Source organism: Coffea arabica, chromosome 6e (genome assembly GCF_036785885.1).
Source record: "Coffea arabica cultivar ET-39 chromosome 6e, Coffea Arabica ET-39 HiFi, whole genome shotgun sequence".
In the NCBI taxonomy this organism is placed as follows: domain Eukaryota; kingdom Viridiplantae; phylum Streptophyta; class Magnoliopsida; order Gentianales; family Rubiaceae; genus Coffea; species Coffea arabica.
The window spans coordinates 3,398,244-3,415,912 of record NC_092321.1 but is presented as its reverse complement, the minus strand read 5'-3'; the positions used below and the strand labels follow the sequence as shown (position 1 = coordinate 3,415,912).

General features: G+C 38.8%; 3 protein-coding genes and 1 long non-coding RNA gene across 4 annotated transcripts; 3 read left to right on the top strand and 1 right to left on the bottom strand.

Annotated features, from left to right (window-relative positions):
• Positions 1-945: 945 nt before the first annotated feature.
• Positions 946-4,445, top strand: LOC113696294 (E3 ubiquitin-protein ligase RZFP34). Its single transcript, XM_027215730.2, has 13 exons — positions 946-1,151; positions 1,361-1,473; positions 1,620-1,707; positions 1,830-1,889; positions 2,463-2,495; positions 2,694-2,771; positions 2,856-2,899; positions 3,241-3,281; positions 3,365-3,447; positions 3,527-3,618; positions 3,721-3,790; positions 3,892-3,933; positions 4,028-4,445. Exons 2-13 carry the CDS (start codon positions 1,385-1,387, stop codon positions 4,163-4,165), a joined length of 858 nt encoding a protein of 285 aa, XP_027071531.2. The 5' UTR covers positions 946-1,151; positions 1,361-1,384; the 3' UTR covers positions 4,166-4,445.
• On the bottom strand, positions 4,301-6,206 carry LOC113696295 (carbonic anhydrase Nec1-like). The gene is made up of 7 exons (XM_027215731.2): positions 5,989-6,206; positions 5,681-5,892; positions 5,353-5,459; positions 5,127-5,241; positions 4,834-5,001; positions 4,656-4,709; positions 4,301-4,517 (listed from the first exon to the last, which is right to left on the bottom strand). The coding sequence occupies exons 1-7, from the start codon at positions 6,104-6,106 to the stop codon at positions 4,443-4,445; spliced, it is 849 nt and encodes a 282-aa protein (XP_027071532.2). The 5' UTR covers positions 6,107-6,206; the 3' UTR covers positions 4,301-4,442.
• Positions 6,207-8,014: 1,808 nt separating this feature from the next.
• LOC140009323 (uncharacterized) lies at positions 8,015-9,612 on the top strand. The gene is made up of 2 exons (XR_011816734.1): positions 8,015-8,704; positions 8,782-9,612. It is a non-coding gene; the product is annotated as an uncharacterized lncRNA (long non-coding RNA).
• Positions 9,613-13,592: 3,980 nt separating this feature from the next.
• On the top strand, positions 13,593-17,290 carry LOC113694768 (probable pectate lyase 12). Its single transcript, XM_027213631.2, has 4 exons — positions 13,593-14,040; positions 14,798-15,701; positions 16,635-16,837; positions 17,000-17,290. The coding sequence occupies exons 1-4, from the start codon at positions 13,910-13,912 to the stop codon at positions 17,175-17,177; spliced, it is 1,416 nt and encodes a 471-aa protein (XP_027069432.2). The 5' UTR covers positions 13,593-13,909; the 3' UTR covers positions 17,178-17,290.
• The last annotated feature ends 379 nt before the right edge of the window (positions 17,291-17,669 follow it).

Below are 17,669 nucleotides of genomic sequence, written 5' to 3'. Positions count from 1 at the left end.
ACTTCATAAGTATTTCTTTCAAATGGCATATTAATTGCATGCGTATACCTCATGCTAAGGAAAGTCGTGTATTATAAATACAATTTCAAAAAAAATATTAATAACACTTTACTTTTTATAATGACATTCCCACTATCATTATTATTATATAGTTTAATTTTCATTTATTAGACCATATAATAAAAAAAAGATAGTGAGAATGCCGTTATAAAAAAAATAGAATTCACTGAACATTTCTCAAATTTCAAAATAAACAAAAACTTAGGATATAGGCTAATAAAAAAATGAAAAATGGATCAAAACATCTTTTACATTTGGCCAAATGAATTTTTTTGTCTTTCATTTTTTAAATAGTAACTTTGTGTCTCTTACAAAATCAAATTGATAAATTTTAGTCCCAACCTAGATTTTTATTACGTTTTGCCTGAATCCATCACATGATCCATACATAGTTTTTTTTTTTTGAGAAAAAAGGTTAGATTTCATTTATAGTTAAATAAATGACCCGATTTATATTCATTTTTGTCCTTAAAAAATTAAAAATTGATTTAAACCTCATTCATTTTTGAAAAAAAATTTGAGATTTGTCCTAATCCATATTCATTTTATCACTTAAAAAATGAATATTTTGATTTTTTGCATATAAAAAATGACTGCATATGGGTCACATAGTAATTTTAGACTAAAAAATTGTTAAAAATCTAGTTTGAATTAAAATTTGCTAAATTAAATTTGTAAGGAACATAAAATTAGTATTTTAAATGTAAATGATGAAAAATTTCTTTTAACAAAATATTCGACGCGTTTGAACGATTTTTCCTTTAAAATTTGAACCAGACGTGGATTTTTCCACCTGCGTATTGAACTGCAGCTGGCAATTGGCATCTTAAAGGTACTTTGGACCATCCAGTAAGGGTGTATATATATAGACCACGGACCACCAGTCCTCACATGCAAAGGCCATCCATTGGAAGGGCATATCTAGGTGAGACTGTGGGATCGATTTGAGAAATTCTAGTACAGTTTAAAAAAAAAAAACTCAACATCCTAATCTAAGCACTGCTTTAACCACGGGTGGTTTCTTCCTTCTTGTGCGGAAATAAAATTGCTCCTCCTGCTCCTGTGCTTGATCGTCTACGGCGTCGTTTCAGGTGGTTAAACTTAAAACTGGCTGCATTATTTTCTCCTTGGGTTACATTCCACTGCACGATAATGCAAAACTAGCATGGCCCCATCCTGTCCATCAATTATTGGTGCTAAACTCGTTAGATTGTCTGAATCTATTAACGCTTCTGTTCTGTCTCTTGTTTTTGTATATATTCTACACCAGTCAATATGGTAATCTTTGTGGATTCTTCAGGTGTCTAATCCAATCCAAGAAACAATGGAGAGTAGTGGATCGAAGCATCAGAGCATTTCTCATTCGTCTCGCACTGACGAGTCCTTAATGGAGATGGCTTCTGGACACTACGGGTATTCACTCTTCGTTTCCTTCATTTTGATCCTCCAATGTTTTTCTTCTGTCCTTGGGATTTGTACGGCCGATTACGCTAAATTGTAATCCCGCGGGGTGACATGATTGCTAATGTTGAGAGTTGTTTATAATGATCCCTGTTCAGGTGCTCACACTACAAAAGGAGATGTAAGATAAGAGCACCTTGCTGTGATGAGATTTTTGACTGTAGGCATTGCCACGACGAATTAAAGGTGCCCTTTTCTATTAATTTTACGGTTATCTTATTTTAATGTGATTGAATATTAGTAGCTAGTATCTCGTTTAGTGCAGGCCCAAAAAAAAAAATTTTAATGGTCAATTGATTCTTGAACAGAATTCCATTGAAGTTGATCCTTTGAGAAGGCATGATATTCCTCGCCATGAGATTAAAAGGGTTAGCTCATCTTTAAATTCTCTGCTTTATTAGCACACTAGCCCTTTTATGTGATTTTTTTTTGGGCTCGCCTTTGGTTCTTTATTAGTTTTGCTGATTTCTTTCCAATAAACTTTGTCGTTTAGAAAGGAAAGGAAGGACACTATGCTTCATTGCTACACTTTCTTCCTTCTAAGTTTGGAAAAAAGAGGGAAATTTATCTTTTCTTTTCTTTTTTTTTCTGACTGTTTCTGGTCACAAGAATTTTGTCACCTTTCGTGTTCAACCTTTTATTTTTCCTTTGCTTATCTGCGTGTGGATAAGTTGTGGCTTGTATCGCAGAATGCTTGCTGTATTGGATGAGGCTTTGCTACTCTCATTTATGAATTTGCACTTTATTGTCTTGTGGTATCACAATTGTGTCTCTGTTGTGATTATCCTGTCTTTGTTGTACTAATATATTCTTTTCCCAATGTAATTCGTTAATCTATACTGTAAAAGCGTTCTGTTTCTGTTTTGGTATTAGTTCCTATGGGTGCTCATTCTATTGAACTAAGTACATGTAGCAATGCTGATTTTTTTTTTTCTTTTCAGGTCATTTGCTCATTGTGCAATACAGAACAAGATGTAAGTTTCTTTCTCCAAACTCCAAATTTGTAGTGGCACTGAATAATTCTTGTGGTTTTCTTGTCGAGATGGAGTAAGAAATTGTTGATGGACTGTAGTCCAAGAGGATGATATAGTTGTGAAAACAAAGACTAGTTCATATGTCTGGATTCGAAAATAGAAAAGGAAGTAGTAGTTTTGACTTTCCTTGCTCTGCAGGTTCAACAAAAATGTGTCAAGTGTGGAATTTGTATGGGAGAGTACTTTTGCTCAATATGCAACTTCTTTGATGACGATGTAAGAGTTATTTATGCATTTGCTTTCCAAAGTTCAAGGTTTGCTTATTGCGTTTTGCTTAAGTGATTTGGTTTCCTTGTCTAGGTCTCAAAGAATCAATACCACTGTGATAGATGTGGAATCTGCAGGTTAAAATCTTTTGCCTGTTCAAGCGTCTCTTTTCATTCCAATGAATCCTCTAAGTTCACAATAAGCTTTTGATTTTATCTGGAGACTTGCATACTGATCAAACAATGTGGCCTCTGATTCTAGAGTTGTGTTCCCTGAGTCACCTCTAATTTGTGTAGTGGTTGCAGAACTATATCAATTGTACAAATGCAATTATTGGTGGAACGCATCATTGCATATGTGATTTGTTTTCCTTGTAGCTTCTCAGGATTTCGCTAGTTTACTCACGCCTATAGTCATTTTCTATTTTTATTTCACGCCATTCTCTTCAATTTAAAATATTTTTTTTTTTTAACCACAGGACTGGAGGTAAAGAGAACTTCTTTCATTGCAATGGATGTGGTAAGCGAGATCATGAATGGAACAATATTTGAATTTAACTACATTTTCAAATCAGTTATGCAAGATATTTCTTTGTGTTTCAGGGTGTTGCTATTCGAATTTGTTAAAGGATTCACATACTTGCATAGAACGAGCAATGCACCACAACTGCCCTGTTTGCTTCGAGGTAATCATGAAACTCATATGTACGATGATAGAAAGTTGATCGGATTACTTTGTTTATGATTTATTCTTTTCTCGTGCAGTACCTTTTTGATACCACAAAAGACATTACAGTCCTGTTTTGTGGTCACACTATACATCTTGATTGTGTGAAAGAGATGGAAAGGCATTTCAAGTAAGATTTCTTCCCTGCGGATATATTATTTCATGAAACATCCATTACTCCGACAACCAATGTCTTATTGAACATGTCCCTTGCTGGAAATCAATTCTGCAGGTACTCATGTCCTGTTTGCTCAAAATCATATTGCGATATGTCTCGTGTGTGGGAAAAGCTTGATCAGGAGGTATTACCAGTGTTGTGGTTACTGACATTTATGTGGCAAATATGTCTTTTAATTGGGCGTTACCCTAAACTGACAATCACTTGTCAATGTTTGATGCCCAGGTTGCTTCTACAGCGATGCCTCAAATTTATCGGGATAAGATGGTACTACTTTTTTTTTTTTTTTTTGTCAAATTTACAGCTGCTGTTGTTGGGATTATGCTGTTGTAATCTAAGCATGATTTTTGCAATCGGTTAGGTTTGGATACTTTGCAATGACTGTGGGGAAACGTCTGAGGTGAACTTCCACATTGTGGCACACAAGTGTCTGAAATGCAGCTCATATAATACGAGGCAGACAAGAGGAGGACCGGCTTCGTGCTCCTCAAGGATCTAAGAGATGGTTGGATGACCGATTTCTTGGTCACGGTAGTCTGCTACAAGTTATCCGTTATATTCGACTTTGTAAAACGAGATATTATTTTGACTTTCAAAAAAGAAAAAAGATTAATTTAATCACAGAGTCTGTAAATTTCCGCTGAAGCATATTTGATTGATGTAGTCTTGTAATCGCTTGCATCAACCTTCCAGATGGAGCCCGGAAGGGAAAAAGAATAACAAATTGAAACATGCATAGTAGACATGGTTAACGATGATTCAGTTCTTGATTATTCTTATGATGCTGGGCCATAAAGATAGATGTCTCTTCCGTTTTGTTGTTGAATGGGCCTTGCATTTCTTTCTGCATACTGTCCAAAAATGTAGAACCAAAAAAGGGGTCAACATAAATTTTTAAAAAACAAAAAAGAGAGAAAATGAAAAGAAGCCTCCAATCATGCTTGGGAAAAGAGGAAAAAAAAAAAAGGGGCTTGGCAACTGCAACTTACATCGTGTACAGCTTCTCGGAGCAACTTCACTTGGTCCCTCGAAACAGTCCTCACCTGAAATTAGTTTAGGTTTTGGTGAGAATGTCATCAAACACAATCAATATAATAAGAAACAAGAAAGCTGATGGCAAGGGCAAGCTCTAGCCAGGTTGAATGAATGAATCTTGAGGGATCTTACCTTTCTATTGATGGTCCAAATAACGCCTTCTGTGCATGGAGGGACGGTGAGCGAGCCCATGTACCTGTAGTACCTTTTACTGTGCATCTTAATTTGTCTTGGATCAACAACGTCCAAGCTTCTCTGCTCATCCTTCTCATCGATCATAGTCGAGATGTAGCTCGTTAACTGCAATACAGCATTTCAACATCCATTTTATACCGTTAAAACTATTGGGCAATGAAAATAATTATTCCAAGTGGATGAAAGGCATAAATAACCAAAGGCATAAAATTGACAGTGTCAGCAGTTACCTTGGACAGAAATTTATCTGGCTTGCCAATCTTGTAGAGGACACCGATAACGGCAATCTTGTTTTTCAAATTCGGGTCGGTGCTTAGGTGAACCATATGTAACTCCAAGTCATACCTGTAATCAAATTATGGGAAGAGTATTTCATCGAGCCGACTGTCTTCACAACAAATTAAAAGACAAAACCTGAAAAAAGAACACAAGAAACCGGAAAATAGGGATAATTACCTTCTGCCTCGAATGGTGTGCTCAGAGGGAGAGTGCCAGTGGGCTTGTCTGAGAGGGTACACGGTGCCGTTGATGGCAATCGATCCTGCATCACCTCCCCATTGAAGCTGCAAAATTGGTTTTAGGGAAATCAGTTAAAGCAGCGTTCTTTTGACAATTCACATCTCAGAAGTCGGATAACTCTGGATTTAGTGGTGAATGAGGCAGATTGTTGAAAGGGAAGAAGCTGCATTTTCATGTGGATAGACTGTGGTCGTTGTTCTGCACAGGGCTGGCTTGAAATTAACAAACAAGTGAAGAACAAATGAGAAATATAAGAATCACTTACTGAGATGTCGTGGCCTCTGTTTTTTATGGTTGCATTGGTGGGCTTGTATATGGGCCTCTCCGGTTTCGAAATCAAATGAACCCTCTCGTTTGACATATCTATCGGAGATTGGAAGGCTCCATTACTACATGCTGCCCATTCTTTCTTTAGCTTCCCCCACCGTTTTGGACCCTTCTTGCTTCCTTCCGCGTAATCAAATTCTCTCTCATCCTCTGCATCCAACATATTGGAAGGAAAACCAGATCAGGAATACATTTATGATTTATACCGAGAAGTTCGATTATACATGGAATTGTTTCGGGCATTACCAACTTCTTGAGCTTTGGTTGATGTTGCACCAAATAGAAGAAGAATAGATGTTACTACTAGCAGCAAAACAATTACCGAACCAAGAAAGGAAGCAGTAGTGTTATTTTGGTTCTTCATCTTTGTTGAGTGAGACAAATATTTGTGTAGGCTAGAGATGGAAGAACCCAAATTCAGGCGTGAGAGTTGTTGCTATAGATGCTTGATCTCTTGAGGCTTATATGTTTTTTATAAGCATTATAGCTGTCCAGGATGATAGTAGGCCTATGGGGTTGAATACGTGTGTCGTGCTGTCACAGGATTGTTGGAGTTTCCAGCAGGTTTCTTGGATTCAAATGTTGTTGGCTATGTATGAACATGAGAATTCTTAATATCAGAAAATGCCAACAGAGATATACTAATACAGTCTATTTGATTACCAAACCATATGGAAAGGTTGCTGTTGTCTATCTCCTGTTTCTCTAAAGTAGTTGCGGAGACTTGCCTTGTGCGCTTATTTTTCAATTCACAGTGATGGTATCTTTCTCTCTCTCTTCCTTGGCAAATTTATGAGGCATTGGAAGCTTACAAACTCCATGATTAAAAATTGTTTTGCTTCCATTATTACTCTTGAATAATTCTAGTATGATATTGATAGCTAAATAATCCAAGAAATTGAAGACCTTTTGATATACAATGGTATATTAGCATAAATCATTTTTTCCAATTTAATTACTCTGTATCGACCTTACAAGTTTTCCGCAGCAACTGCACTACACTACGGAAATTGTTACGTCCAGTTATTGTGCTCCTTATCATCATTTCTTTGCTGCTCTATATGGATTTAAAAACCGTATAATAAACTATCCAAAGTATTCATTCCTGTTATTTGACCTGAGTATCATATATATAATACGCTATTCAGGACCTTGGTGTAGGCAAGAAGCTCATGCAGATTGAAGGGTTAATTTTGAATAAAGATGGAACCCATGAAGTGAGAATCCACAATCCATCCCCTCATATCATACCGGAAGCAACTGCAGGAACCATCAAAGTGGGGAGCCATCATCTAATATCCCCACATATATATATATATATATATATATATATATATATATATATTGCTTTTGATGATATCATTTTTTTAAAAAAAAAAAAATTGAACGTGGGCTGCCGGGCTCAGCTCAGAAATTTTAACAAAAAATTTTTTTGCTGCTGGGCTTAGTCAAAGTCTCGTATCATAACCCTGTCAAAATCTTGCGATTTTTTCTTTGTTTAACAATATAATATGAGGAATTAGTCCCAAGCGCCATCGTGATATGAATTAATTGCACTTTCCTAGGCTCTGGAAAGTGGTAGTTCGGTCATTTACCCTTGAACCGTCTTTACTGCACTATGCATATGGCAAACTTTAGTTCTTAATCATCATGCGCAGCTTTTTTTTTTTTTTTTTTTTTTTGTCGACGGAGTGGGGTGTCCGGATCAAGTCCGTAAAGGCGGCCCGACTAATCCCCACTCCGGCCCGGCCCAGCGCCCCAACCAGACCTAACACGTTAAATGCACGGCGAACTGATGTTGCTGCGGAGGTTCGACCCCAGGACCTAACGGTCCCGAGGAAGAGGCGCCAACCACCTCATGTGCAGCTTTGATATAATTAAAAATCGTGATCGAATTAGGTGGATGAGAGCCTAATCACTCATTCTCCTATCAATGGCAGGCATTCCTTCATCCTCTTGGTTTCCTTGCGATCTTTCTTTCCTTATCATACTAATTTATACATCAAGAATTAGTCGTGTTATGCACGGACCCCCCCCCCCCTTTTTTATCTAAAATAATTATGACATTGCCCATTTTAAAAATAACCCTTTCTTCCTCAGTTAATTTATAATTTCAACAAGAAGGAAATTACAAACAAAATGTAATTTTGAATATCACACGCAATTCTCTTAATCCTATTACTTATTGTATGCCCTTTTATCTCTAGATTTTAAGTATATCAGTCCCTTTACTCTTAGACCTCCACGCAATTTGATGTGATGCTACCAGAATTCTTGGAAGTTTCTCTTTTTTGCTTAGATAACGTTTAATTTCCTTAGGGCAGAGAAAAAAAAAATACTTAACATCCGAAGGGTACAGGAATACAGTCATCAGCAAATGCATAAATCACTGTTTACAAGGTATGGACACCTAAGACGGACCGGTATATCTTTTTCTTTTGAGAGGACTCAAGGCCAGTATTTATTGTCTACTGACTTTCGCGGAAAGCCCAATATATCACATCACACCACCAGCTGTGAAAATCCGAGAGGAATCAAAACTGCACCTTCTAGCTTTAGTGAGAAATATTATACACGAACACGGATGTGTTAGGTGCCTGCCCTCATGAGTAGCTCGATTGGTCACGACAGGTCTTTTAAGGCAGCTGTTGTCCATTTTCGCAAGGGTTCAAATTCCATGGTTAATGTGTTCGGGGATGGAGCCTCTCCTCCAGGGCCGATGGGGGATTAGTCGGGTTCGATTTACCCGATGGTTCGAATATCCCCTCCGCCAGACAAAAAAAAAAGAAAAAAAAAAAAGAAAGGTGCCTGCCCTGATTTTAGTGCATCTTGGTTTAGATTTTTTTTTTTTTGAATTAGAACAATCTGGAATTTTAGTGCACCTTCGCTTGCCGCTTTTTGCTGTTGATGATGAATTGATGATCAGACTCTGTATGTTTCAAACTGCAGCAACAATGAGTGTGTAAGTGGCCCTCCCTATCACTGCGCGAGATGGCGCTTCTCTATTTGATAATCTTTCTGTCTCCAATTTTCCTGTAGAAAAATATCTGCAGGAGACACAAAATGGAGCATTACAACAGCAGGCTGAATCCACCAGACAAAATCTTTTGCCAATCGCATTAAATAGTCACAGATTTTTCTTGAGTCCTTCACCCACTTCAGTAGAATTCTATGTAAGGAGTATTAGCTTCGTAGGCATAAACGGCCACCGAGTTTCGACTCACCTCACTCGCCTGTGAAGTTGATGATCGATTTCAGGAATTCACTCTCCGCCGATGAAGCTCCTAATAGCCTTACTGCTTTTGGTTTCCGGGGCTTTAAGCTCGAGTTTTGCCCTCGACGGGAGAAGGATGCTGATGATTGAAAGAATGGCCAACATCGACTTGGCCGCGGGGGCACAAGAGGAGAACGTGGCAACAGAGATTTCGACGTACGATGATGATCAGCCTGGTTTGAACAATCATCATAAAATTCCAAGGCATTCCTGGGACGGTGGCCAAAATCCGTATGCACCAGCTACCGTGCGGGTTAATAATGCTCAGGAAAACGGGGAAGTCCGGAGCAGGACTTCTGATGATGGCCGCGTTTAGCATCTTCCTCGCCAAATTCCAATTCGTTTCCTCGGACCACCTACAATGACACATGTGAAACACAAAAAAACTTGTACTGTAATAGCATTAGCGGTTTCTACTTTTAATCCACAAAAAACTTTTTTTTTTTTTTTTTTTGTGGGTAGGATTAAATGCTTCATATGTAAAATGCAACATAATTACAACTCCCCCTTTTTGTTTTTCAGGTAAGCTTGAAAATTTTATTGATAAGGACTAGTAAATTCTTACACAGTAGCAAGCAGCTACCTATACGTCAAAATTGGCCAGTACATTTACGCTAATGCATCCTATGCAAATGCCAAAATCTATCAAAACATTTCCCGTTCAAGAACTAGCTCCCAGTTTTCCTTAGTCCTTGGTACTCCCTTCCAAGAAGCAGCAATATATGTTTTGTTTTTAGGAGAGCCTGTCCTTCGTCTGTTGAGCTTGATTGCGTCAGATGGGCTTAAGCTCAGAAGTCCGGCCCACTCATATAATTTTCCAGGCTTGAATTAATCTCAAAGAAAGTCTTTCCAGCTCCGATTAGCAAGAGGTAACCACTTTTTTGCAAGACCAAAAAAAAAAAAACAATAGAGAATTAAGGAATGATATGGATAACAGTTTTGCTCAATTGTTGATGTGCTACAAATCCGTCTTTCGTCGTTCATTGAATTACCTGGCCGCCATTTATGCACAATGATGAAAATCCAAAAAGTGAGCGACCCACCAAACGGTTAAAGGTCAAGTTTGATGGGCCTACAGAGCGGAAACAAGAGTCAAAAGATGAGTTCCACTGGCCCGCCTTATGTTGGATCCAAATTGAAAGCATCCTTTCCACAGTCGCTTTAAATCAGTCCCCGAAGAATTTCGCCTTGCGAATGAACAATACCCAATCTTAATTTATTTTTTTTTTTGTCGACACAGGGGGTGTCCGGGTCAATTCTTACGGGCCCAACTAATCCCCCAGCGCTCCGGGAGAGGAGGCCCCACTCCACACCGAAGACGTTAACCCGGGACTCGAATCCTGGTTGCCAGGTAAGTGGCCATACCCTAAAGAGGAGGAGCACACCTCCAATCTTAATATTCAATTGATCATCATTCATCAATCCAGTATTTGTTGACGAAAACATACCATCTACTGCAGTCCACATCTTACACCAATAATACTCCTATCCTATTCCTATGCGTGCATGTGTAGGGAAGCCTCAAAGGTGAAAATGCAAAACCCCTCAATTACTAGTCAAGAAAAGGTAACCTCAATTATTATTACTTAGACAACAGTTTCGAGATTAGACACAGAGAGAAAAGATGGTTCTTTAACGTATTCTGCGTTTGTCTAAAGCATGCGTGTTCTTCTCCTACATACGAGTAATGAGCCTTTTTTAGGCCAGACTGGACTTGTATATTCGTGTCATCTATCCGCATCATTTTACAACAGCCATGAAGGATCATGAAAAAAATTAAATAAATAAATAAATGAAAGGCCTGGCCCAGTGACCTTCCAATATGCCAAGGAAAATGGTCATCCCCGTGGTACTTATCGCTTTCCACGAAATGTTAATTCTTGTTGATTAAATTTAAGAATTAATTTTTTATATACTGACAGTGTATATACTTTTTTATTATTAGATGCATGACATATAATTCAAATTTGAATTTGAAATTTAAATTTTACAAATATCTCGCACATCCAATCGTGATATGGTATACACTGTCAGTGTATATAAGAATTGTTCCAAATTTAAATGTTAATGTTTGTCCCTCTAATTACGTAATCCCGATGCCGGCCGCAACTGGATTACCTTCTTCTTCTTCTTTTTTTTTTTTGGAAAAACGTTGATTTACCTATTTAAAAGACACTTATCCATGCACAATTTTTCAGCATCTTCAAAGTGAAAGTGGTATCAAAGCGCATGATCCTTGGGAAACTTTTGGGGCAAAGCATATCAGTGCAACACTAAAAATACCAACTATAATTGTTTCTTTAATAATGATAAATGATGCTGTGGAACTTGATTATGCGCTAGCATGGACTTCTTTCCTCTAAGCTTTATACATTTTCAACCTTGCCAAACTCGTTAGAAGATGTCCATCAATTGAGAACTTGATAAAAGGAAAAAAAGAAAAAAGAGTCTTATGCTAGCTATGTGAATACTCAATGTCTATTCTGAAAAATTTTCCCGGGTAAGATTAGGAATTGTCACAAACAATTGACGAAAATCAGTTGGTTTGGGACAGGACAGAAGGGTAGCCAAAAATAAGGGAAGCTTTTACCTATGCAAGTGAGTTAATCACGGGTGGTACCTGGAAAAGCTCAACAGGAGCATAAAGTTTTCAGTAAGCATGAACGAGAGACAATGGCATGAAAAGAACAAAGGGTCCAACGACTAAATGGGCGCTCCATTCCTTCCGGAATCCCCAGAAAGAAAGAAAGAAAGACCGAACGGAAGAAAGGAAGCTCGTCGCCGATCCCTATATCAGCTGATGGTGGCGCATAGAGTAAATTAGTAACGACTTTTATGACGTAGGCCCAGTTTTTGGGACAAACTTCAGTTAAATGTGGACCAGAGGACCACTGGGTTGTTTGTGGATTTTTATCCGTAAAAAACATATAACCAGAAGCCAGAAACGTTGAAACGGGAGTGTGAAAAAAGGTAGCGGCACATGGCTCAGTTCAGCGCAATAATCCATAAAGCTGGTTTGAGTTGAACTTGAGCCCCGCTCCAACTCATCTATTTGCTTCTTAATCATACACAGTTTGTAATTTTTTTGGGTTAATTACATCCACCTCCCTGTGGTTTAGCCACAATACAAGTAGACCCCTTAAAGTTTAAAAAATAACAGTCACCCCCTTTGATTTAACAGATACTAATCGGTGTTAAATACTCTCTTAGAGGAATTTATTAGTTTAATCATTGACAACTCAAGCGAAGCGAATCGATGGGCTGTGGATTTACTAACTTGCTTATTTGAATTTTATCCTTGTCCAACAATTTGATCCGGTTTTTTTGGGACAACAATTTAATCCAAGTTTATACCTTATCACAAAACATTTTTTTTGTTATTTTAATTTACCAAGTTTATGTCTTATCTAAAAATTTATTCCAGTTTTTATCTAATATCCCGTTTTCACTTGTACTGCGGAGTCAAATGTTAGTAGCACACTCACTAACGTTATTCTGACTTGCGTCCTTTGCAACTTACCTCACTCACTAGTATAACCATAGGATTCCTTCTTTCTTACTTTCTTCTTGTCTTCTTCGCACTGTCCATTCATATAGGTTGACGAGAAACCAACTGTCTCTAGAGTAGTTGGCCACAAGAGATATGCTTAAAACTCTCATTGGATGAAAAAAGTCACCAATGGGTGTAAAAACATTTGTTTGGTATGGATTCCTTTCCCTTAATATAGAATAAACGTAAGAGTAGTTGTAGAATCTATCGCGTCAACAACAAAAAAAGGACACTGCATGTATTTTTTAAGCATTTTTTAGCACTAGGCGAAAACTAATCCGAACTTTTTTTTTTTTAAGGTTTTTTGATCGAACGAGATCATTATATTGCTTCAAAAATTTTAGTTCATTTGAGCATGTGAATGAGAAAACAACTTTAGCAATTGTAGCAATTGGGATTGTACAATAATTATTCTCTCCGAGTTATTCCTGGACCTCCTTAGATCCACCCCCTCTCTTTAGTGTAGGATAAATTAGATTATACAACAGGTATCGTCTTCGAAAAAAAAATTGGGATTATACAACACTGCCCAGGACCCACCCTTTCATTGCTTGGGTTATCAACTAGTAGTAATTTCATCCTACAATATAGATAGCAGTGGTAACAATTAGCTTGTCAAAACTTTTTTCTGTTGTTTAAAACTTATTAACAAATTCACCATATTGGGTAATGAAGTGATCAAAATAGACTACTAGTCTCACGGCTAGAATTTCGAAAACTTTTGTCCCTGTTTTTTTGTATTTATTTCTTTTTGTTGCTTTGCTTTGTCGAAACTTAAACTTCATAACTGCCGCTATTTGGTCAAAATAGCGTATCAACGCATGCTAGCAGTTCTGAATTTCTCTTACCAGAAGACTGTGCAGTGAGCCATCCCAGAAGAATGAAATCGAATTTTAGACAGACCAGAGACCCAATATATATATAGAAAAGAATTAAAAAAAGAAAGAAAAGGAAAAGAAAAGCATATTAGAAGGACCTCTTTTCCCTCCCAATCTTTTAGCTTTTGCAACAGTGAGTATCCCCGAGATTCTTTGAACAAGATCATTATAAATCATGGCAAAAGGAAAATAACAGGGGCTCTTGTTCTGATGTTGTAGGACTAGGAGGAGGAGGAAGAAGAGTTGAAGCCACGACTGCATCTTCTCTTCTCCATCTACATTAATCCCACCAGCCACATATAGTTACTTAACTTTACCATTCAGCTTTCTTTTTGCTCACTGTCTCACTGAAAACAACTCAATTTACTGCATACGGAACAATGCTGCATTTATAAGCGTTAGGCATCTTCCCCTGCACTGAAACGAGTGCATCAATTTGTCTCAAAAATCAACAGAGTGGTGAAGATGTTCCACAGTACCTGCATTGTCCTTACTTGCCTTGCCATCTCATTCTTGCCCTTTGGTTCAGCATTCCACAACCTTACTCTTCCAGGTCAACACCCCAACCCTGAAGCTGTTGTTGAAGATATCCACAGGTTTTACCATCTCTTACAGTTTACTAGACTCTGTCGCCTGTTTTTGGCACTCTAGCAAGCCACATTATAAACTTGTCTAGGTTCGCTTTTGTCTAAACACCCCAAACAGAAAGATGTTACCCCTTCCATTTTTTTTTCTTTGTTAATGTATATTGAGAATTTCTTTTTCTTCTGAAAGAACAAGGGGAGGCCTTCCTTTTTGCTGAGGTCTTACAGATCCGGTTTAACTACCTTGTTGTATCATGAGCATTTTCTTTTTGGGTGACATGTTTCACCCCTCAACTGGGACTGAATAGACAGCACTACTTGATAAGTTCGTCCAATATAGATGTTGTTTGCTCAATGTAAATGTAGCTCTTTGCTAGTTCCATATATATATATCGTCCCTTTGGGTGGATGCATTGTGTACTGCATTTTTCTTCTCTTTAGGGACCTGCAGCTCTTTGCTTCTCCGGCAAATCTAAACAAGCCAAGAACTTTTGTCCCTGTTTTTTTTTTTTTTTTTTTATTTTGTTATTTTTGTGATTGAAGAAATTGCGTCATTGTCTGCGTATTTATTGGTTCCCTAGCCCCCTTATTACTGGACCCCGTATTTTAATTAGTCCACATTCTTACTATGGCTTTTCTCCATCAATGGTGGTGATTAGAACAAAGATGAAAATTATTTTGGTAGTAATAAGCTGCTAAACATTAAACAGAGACGGGTAGCATATGATGAGCTGATACTAAATTTACCTCTTAATTAATCATTGCGCAGAAAAGTAAATGTGTCAATTTCAAGAAGACAAATGCTGTCGTACGAGTCCAACGACCAGTCCTCTTGCATAACCGGCAATCCAATCGACGACTGCTGGCGCTGCGACACCAATTGGCAGCTCGACCGCCAGCGCCTAGCCGACTGCGCCATCGGCTTCGGACAGTACGCCCTCGGGGGCAAGGGGGGGCGTTACTACGTGGTCACCGACTCCTCTGACCACGACCCTGTGAACCCTGCCCCAGGCACCCTCCGCTACGCCGTTATCCAAACGGAGCCCCTCTGGATAGTGTTCGCCGCCAACATGGTCATCAGTCTATCCGAAGAGTTAATTTTCAACTCCTACAAAACCTTGGACGGCCGGGGGGCTAACGTCCACATAACGGGGGGAGGGTGCATAACGCTGCAATACATCACTAACATAATAATCCACAACATTCACGTACATCACTGCTACCAGGCGGGGGAGACAAACATACGGTCGAGCCCCACGCACTACGGGTGGCGGACATTATCGGACGGTGATGGGATATCCATATTCGGAGCGAGGGATATCTGGATTGATCATTGCTCTTTATCACACTGTAAAGACGGGCTGATTGATGCGGTGATGGGGTCCACGGGGATTACCATCTCGAACAACCATTTCTCGCACCACAACGAGGTAATGCTACTGGGGCACAGCGACGATTATTTGCCGGATTCGGGGATGCAGGTCACCATTGCATTCAATCACTTCGGTCAAAAGTTGATTCAGAGGATGCCCAGGTGCCGGAGAGGGTATATTCATGTGGTCAACAATGACTTTACACGGTGGGAGATGTACGCCATTGGGGGAAGCGGAAATCCCACCATCAATAGCCAAGGAAACCGTTACACCGCCCCTTCCGACCGCAATGCTAAGGAGGTACTCTACTCTACTACTACCACTCACTCACTATATAATAGTAATTATATAACACCACTCTCATTCTGGATCATCATTATTTACCTGATGCTATACTACAAATTTGTTGTTTAGACACCGGTGGTGGACGACGACGAGTAACCCCTAGTTACGAGCATTCAATGTTTATTTTGCAATCTAGGGAGTAGAAGAAACGTAGCATTTGAGTTTGATCACGAAATATGTATGGTATTGGTAGGATTCATATTGACCATCATACAGATTAAATTACCATTAGCACCAACACTTGCAAATACCAAAAACTTTGGAGTATACAAGGTTCTCACCACCAATGTAAGGCTTGGTAGGAGGCAATGTTGGTTTGGTAGGAGGCTTGGAGTATACAAGGTCCTCACCACCACTAAGGCTTGGTAGGGTAGGAGGCAATGTTGGTGGCTATCACCAAACCTTGCATCTCACAAATTTGTTATAATTAAATGTGATCTTGTTTAAAAAATCCAAACGGATGCGTAGTGCACCCGTTTGGTCCGGTGATGGTTCAGTTCTCTTCGACTTACCCTAAGACCTCTTTAGATCCTCCCTCTTTATAGTGTAGGAAGCTATCGTATCGAAAAAAAAAAAAATATATATATATATATATAAGGGTTCTCTTCATGGTTCAAATTTTCACTACGGATTTTCATAATTTCCAGCAAACAAGAAAATTTGTTTTACACTACCAATTATATATCATTGGTTGGGAGAATTTTCTGTTGTCATGGTATCATCGAGTAGCTTTCACTATTAAGAGAAAAAAAAAACAAAAGCAGCGTACCCAAAAAGTTCATTCTTTTTTTTTAATAAAAAAAAGTAAGGGTCTGCTAGATATAGCTGTACTAATTTTGCATTGGATGCTGCTGATATTGGAGCTTGACTGGTGTTGCATTGGGGCAGGTGACGAAGCGCGTGGAGACAGCAGAGGATGCATGGAAAGGCTGGAATTGGAGGAGTGATGGGGACATTATGGTAAATGGAGCCTACTTTGTAACCTCTGGCGAGGGCGTTGAGGTCAAATACGAGAAGGCATACAGCGTGGAGCCCAAGTCTGCTGCATATATTGACCAGCTCACCATGAATGCCGGGGTTTGGGGCTCCAGGTCTTTACCCTTTTCTCTCTCTCTCTCTCTCTCCCGCACTTTTTTTGTTTTCCCCCCTTTTCTTGTCCCCTCTCCGTTTTCACTTTCTGGCCCATTAAGGGTCGGGCTGTTGCTGGGCTTCGACCGAATTAAAGCCTTTGTTAAAATGTTGGTTGTAAGCAGGGGTAGTCGGATGGGCCGGTGGACTGCGGGTAACGGAACTGGTGGGAGTGATCTGGGCGGAGACTCCGATGACTACGATGACTACGACGACGACTCCGGCAGCTGCAAAACCCCCTCCTTTCCCACCTTATTATCCTTTCTCCTGGCTCTGTCAACATTGTTGTTTTTTGAGTCATAACTACTTTTTTTTTTTTTTGGGTTGAAGTTTTAACCATTGACGTCCATGTTGTTTCCGCAAGGAATCTAACGACAACAAGACTAAAAAAACAAAAAAAACAGCAATTTGAATTTCTTGATGCAATTTGAATCATTAACGGCACTTTAACGCTTTTTTCTCTGGCCAAAACTTTGGTAGACTTATTAGTTTTTAAAACTTGGGCCTTTGAAAATCGAGTTTATCCAAGTGTGAGCATTTTCTTTTCTTTATATATATGGCTGCAAGAATTCTATACTTGTGTATATCTTAGTTAGGAAGGAAATTAGTTACATTTCAAGAGAGAACAACAGTTTCCATCCCAGAAGAAGAAAGGAGGATAAAGAAGGCTTATTCTAAAACCCCATGGTTCAACATACTACTATCTTTCTTTGTTCCATTTTTTCCCTTTGAAGGAGAGGTCTTAGACAAAAAGGTTTCAAAACAACAGGATAAGTAGAAGCGGGCAGTGGCTAA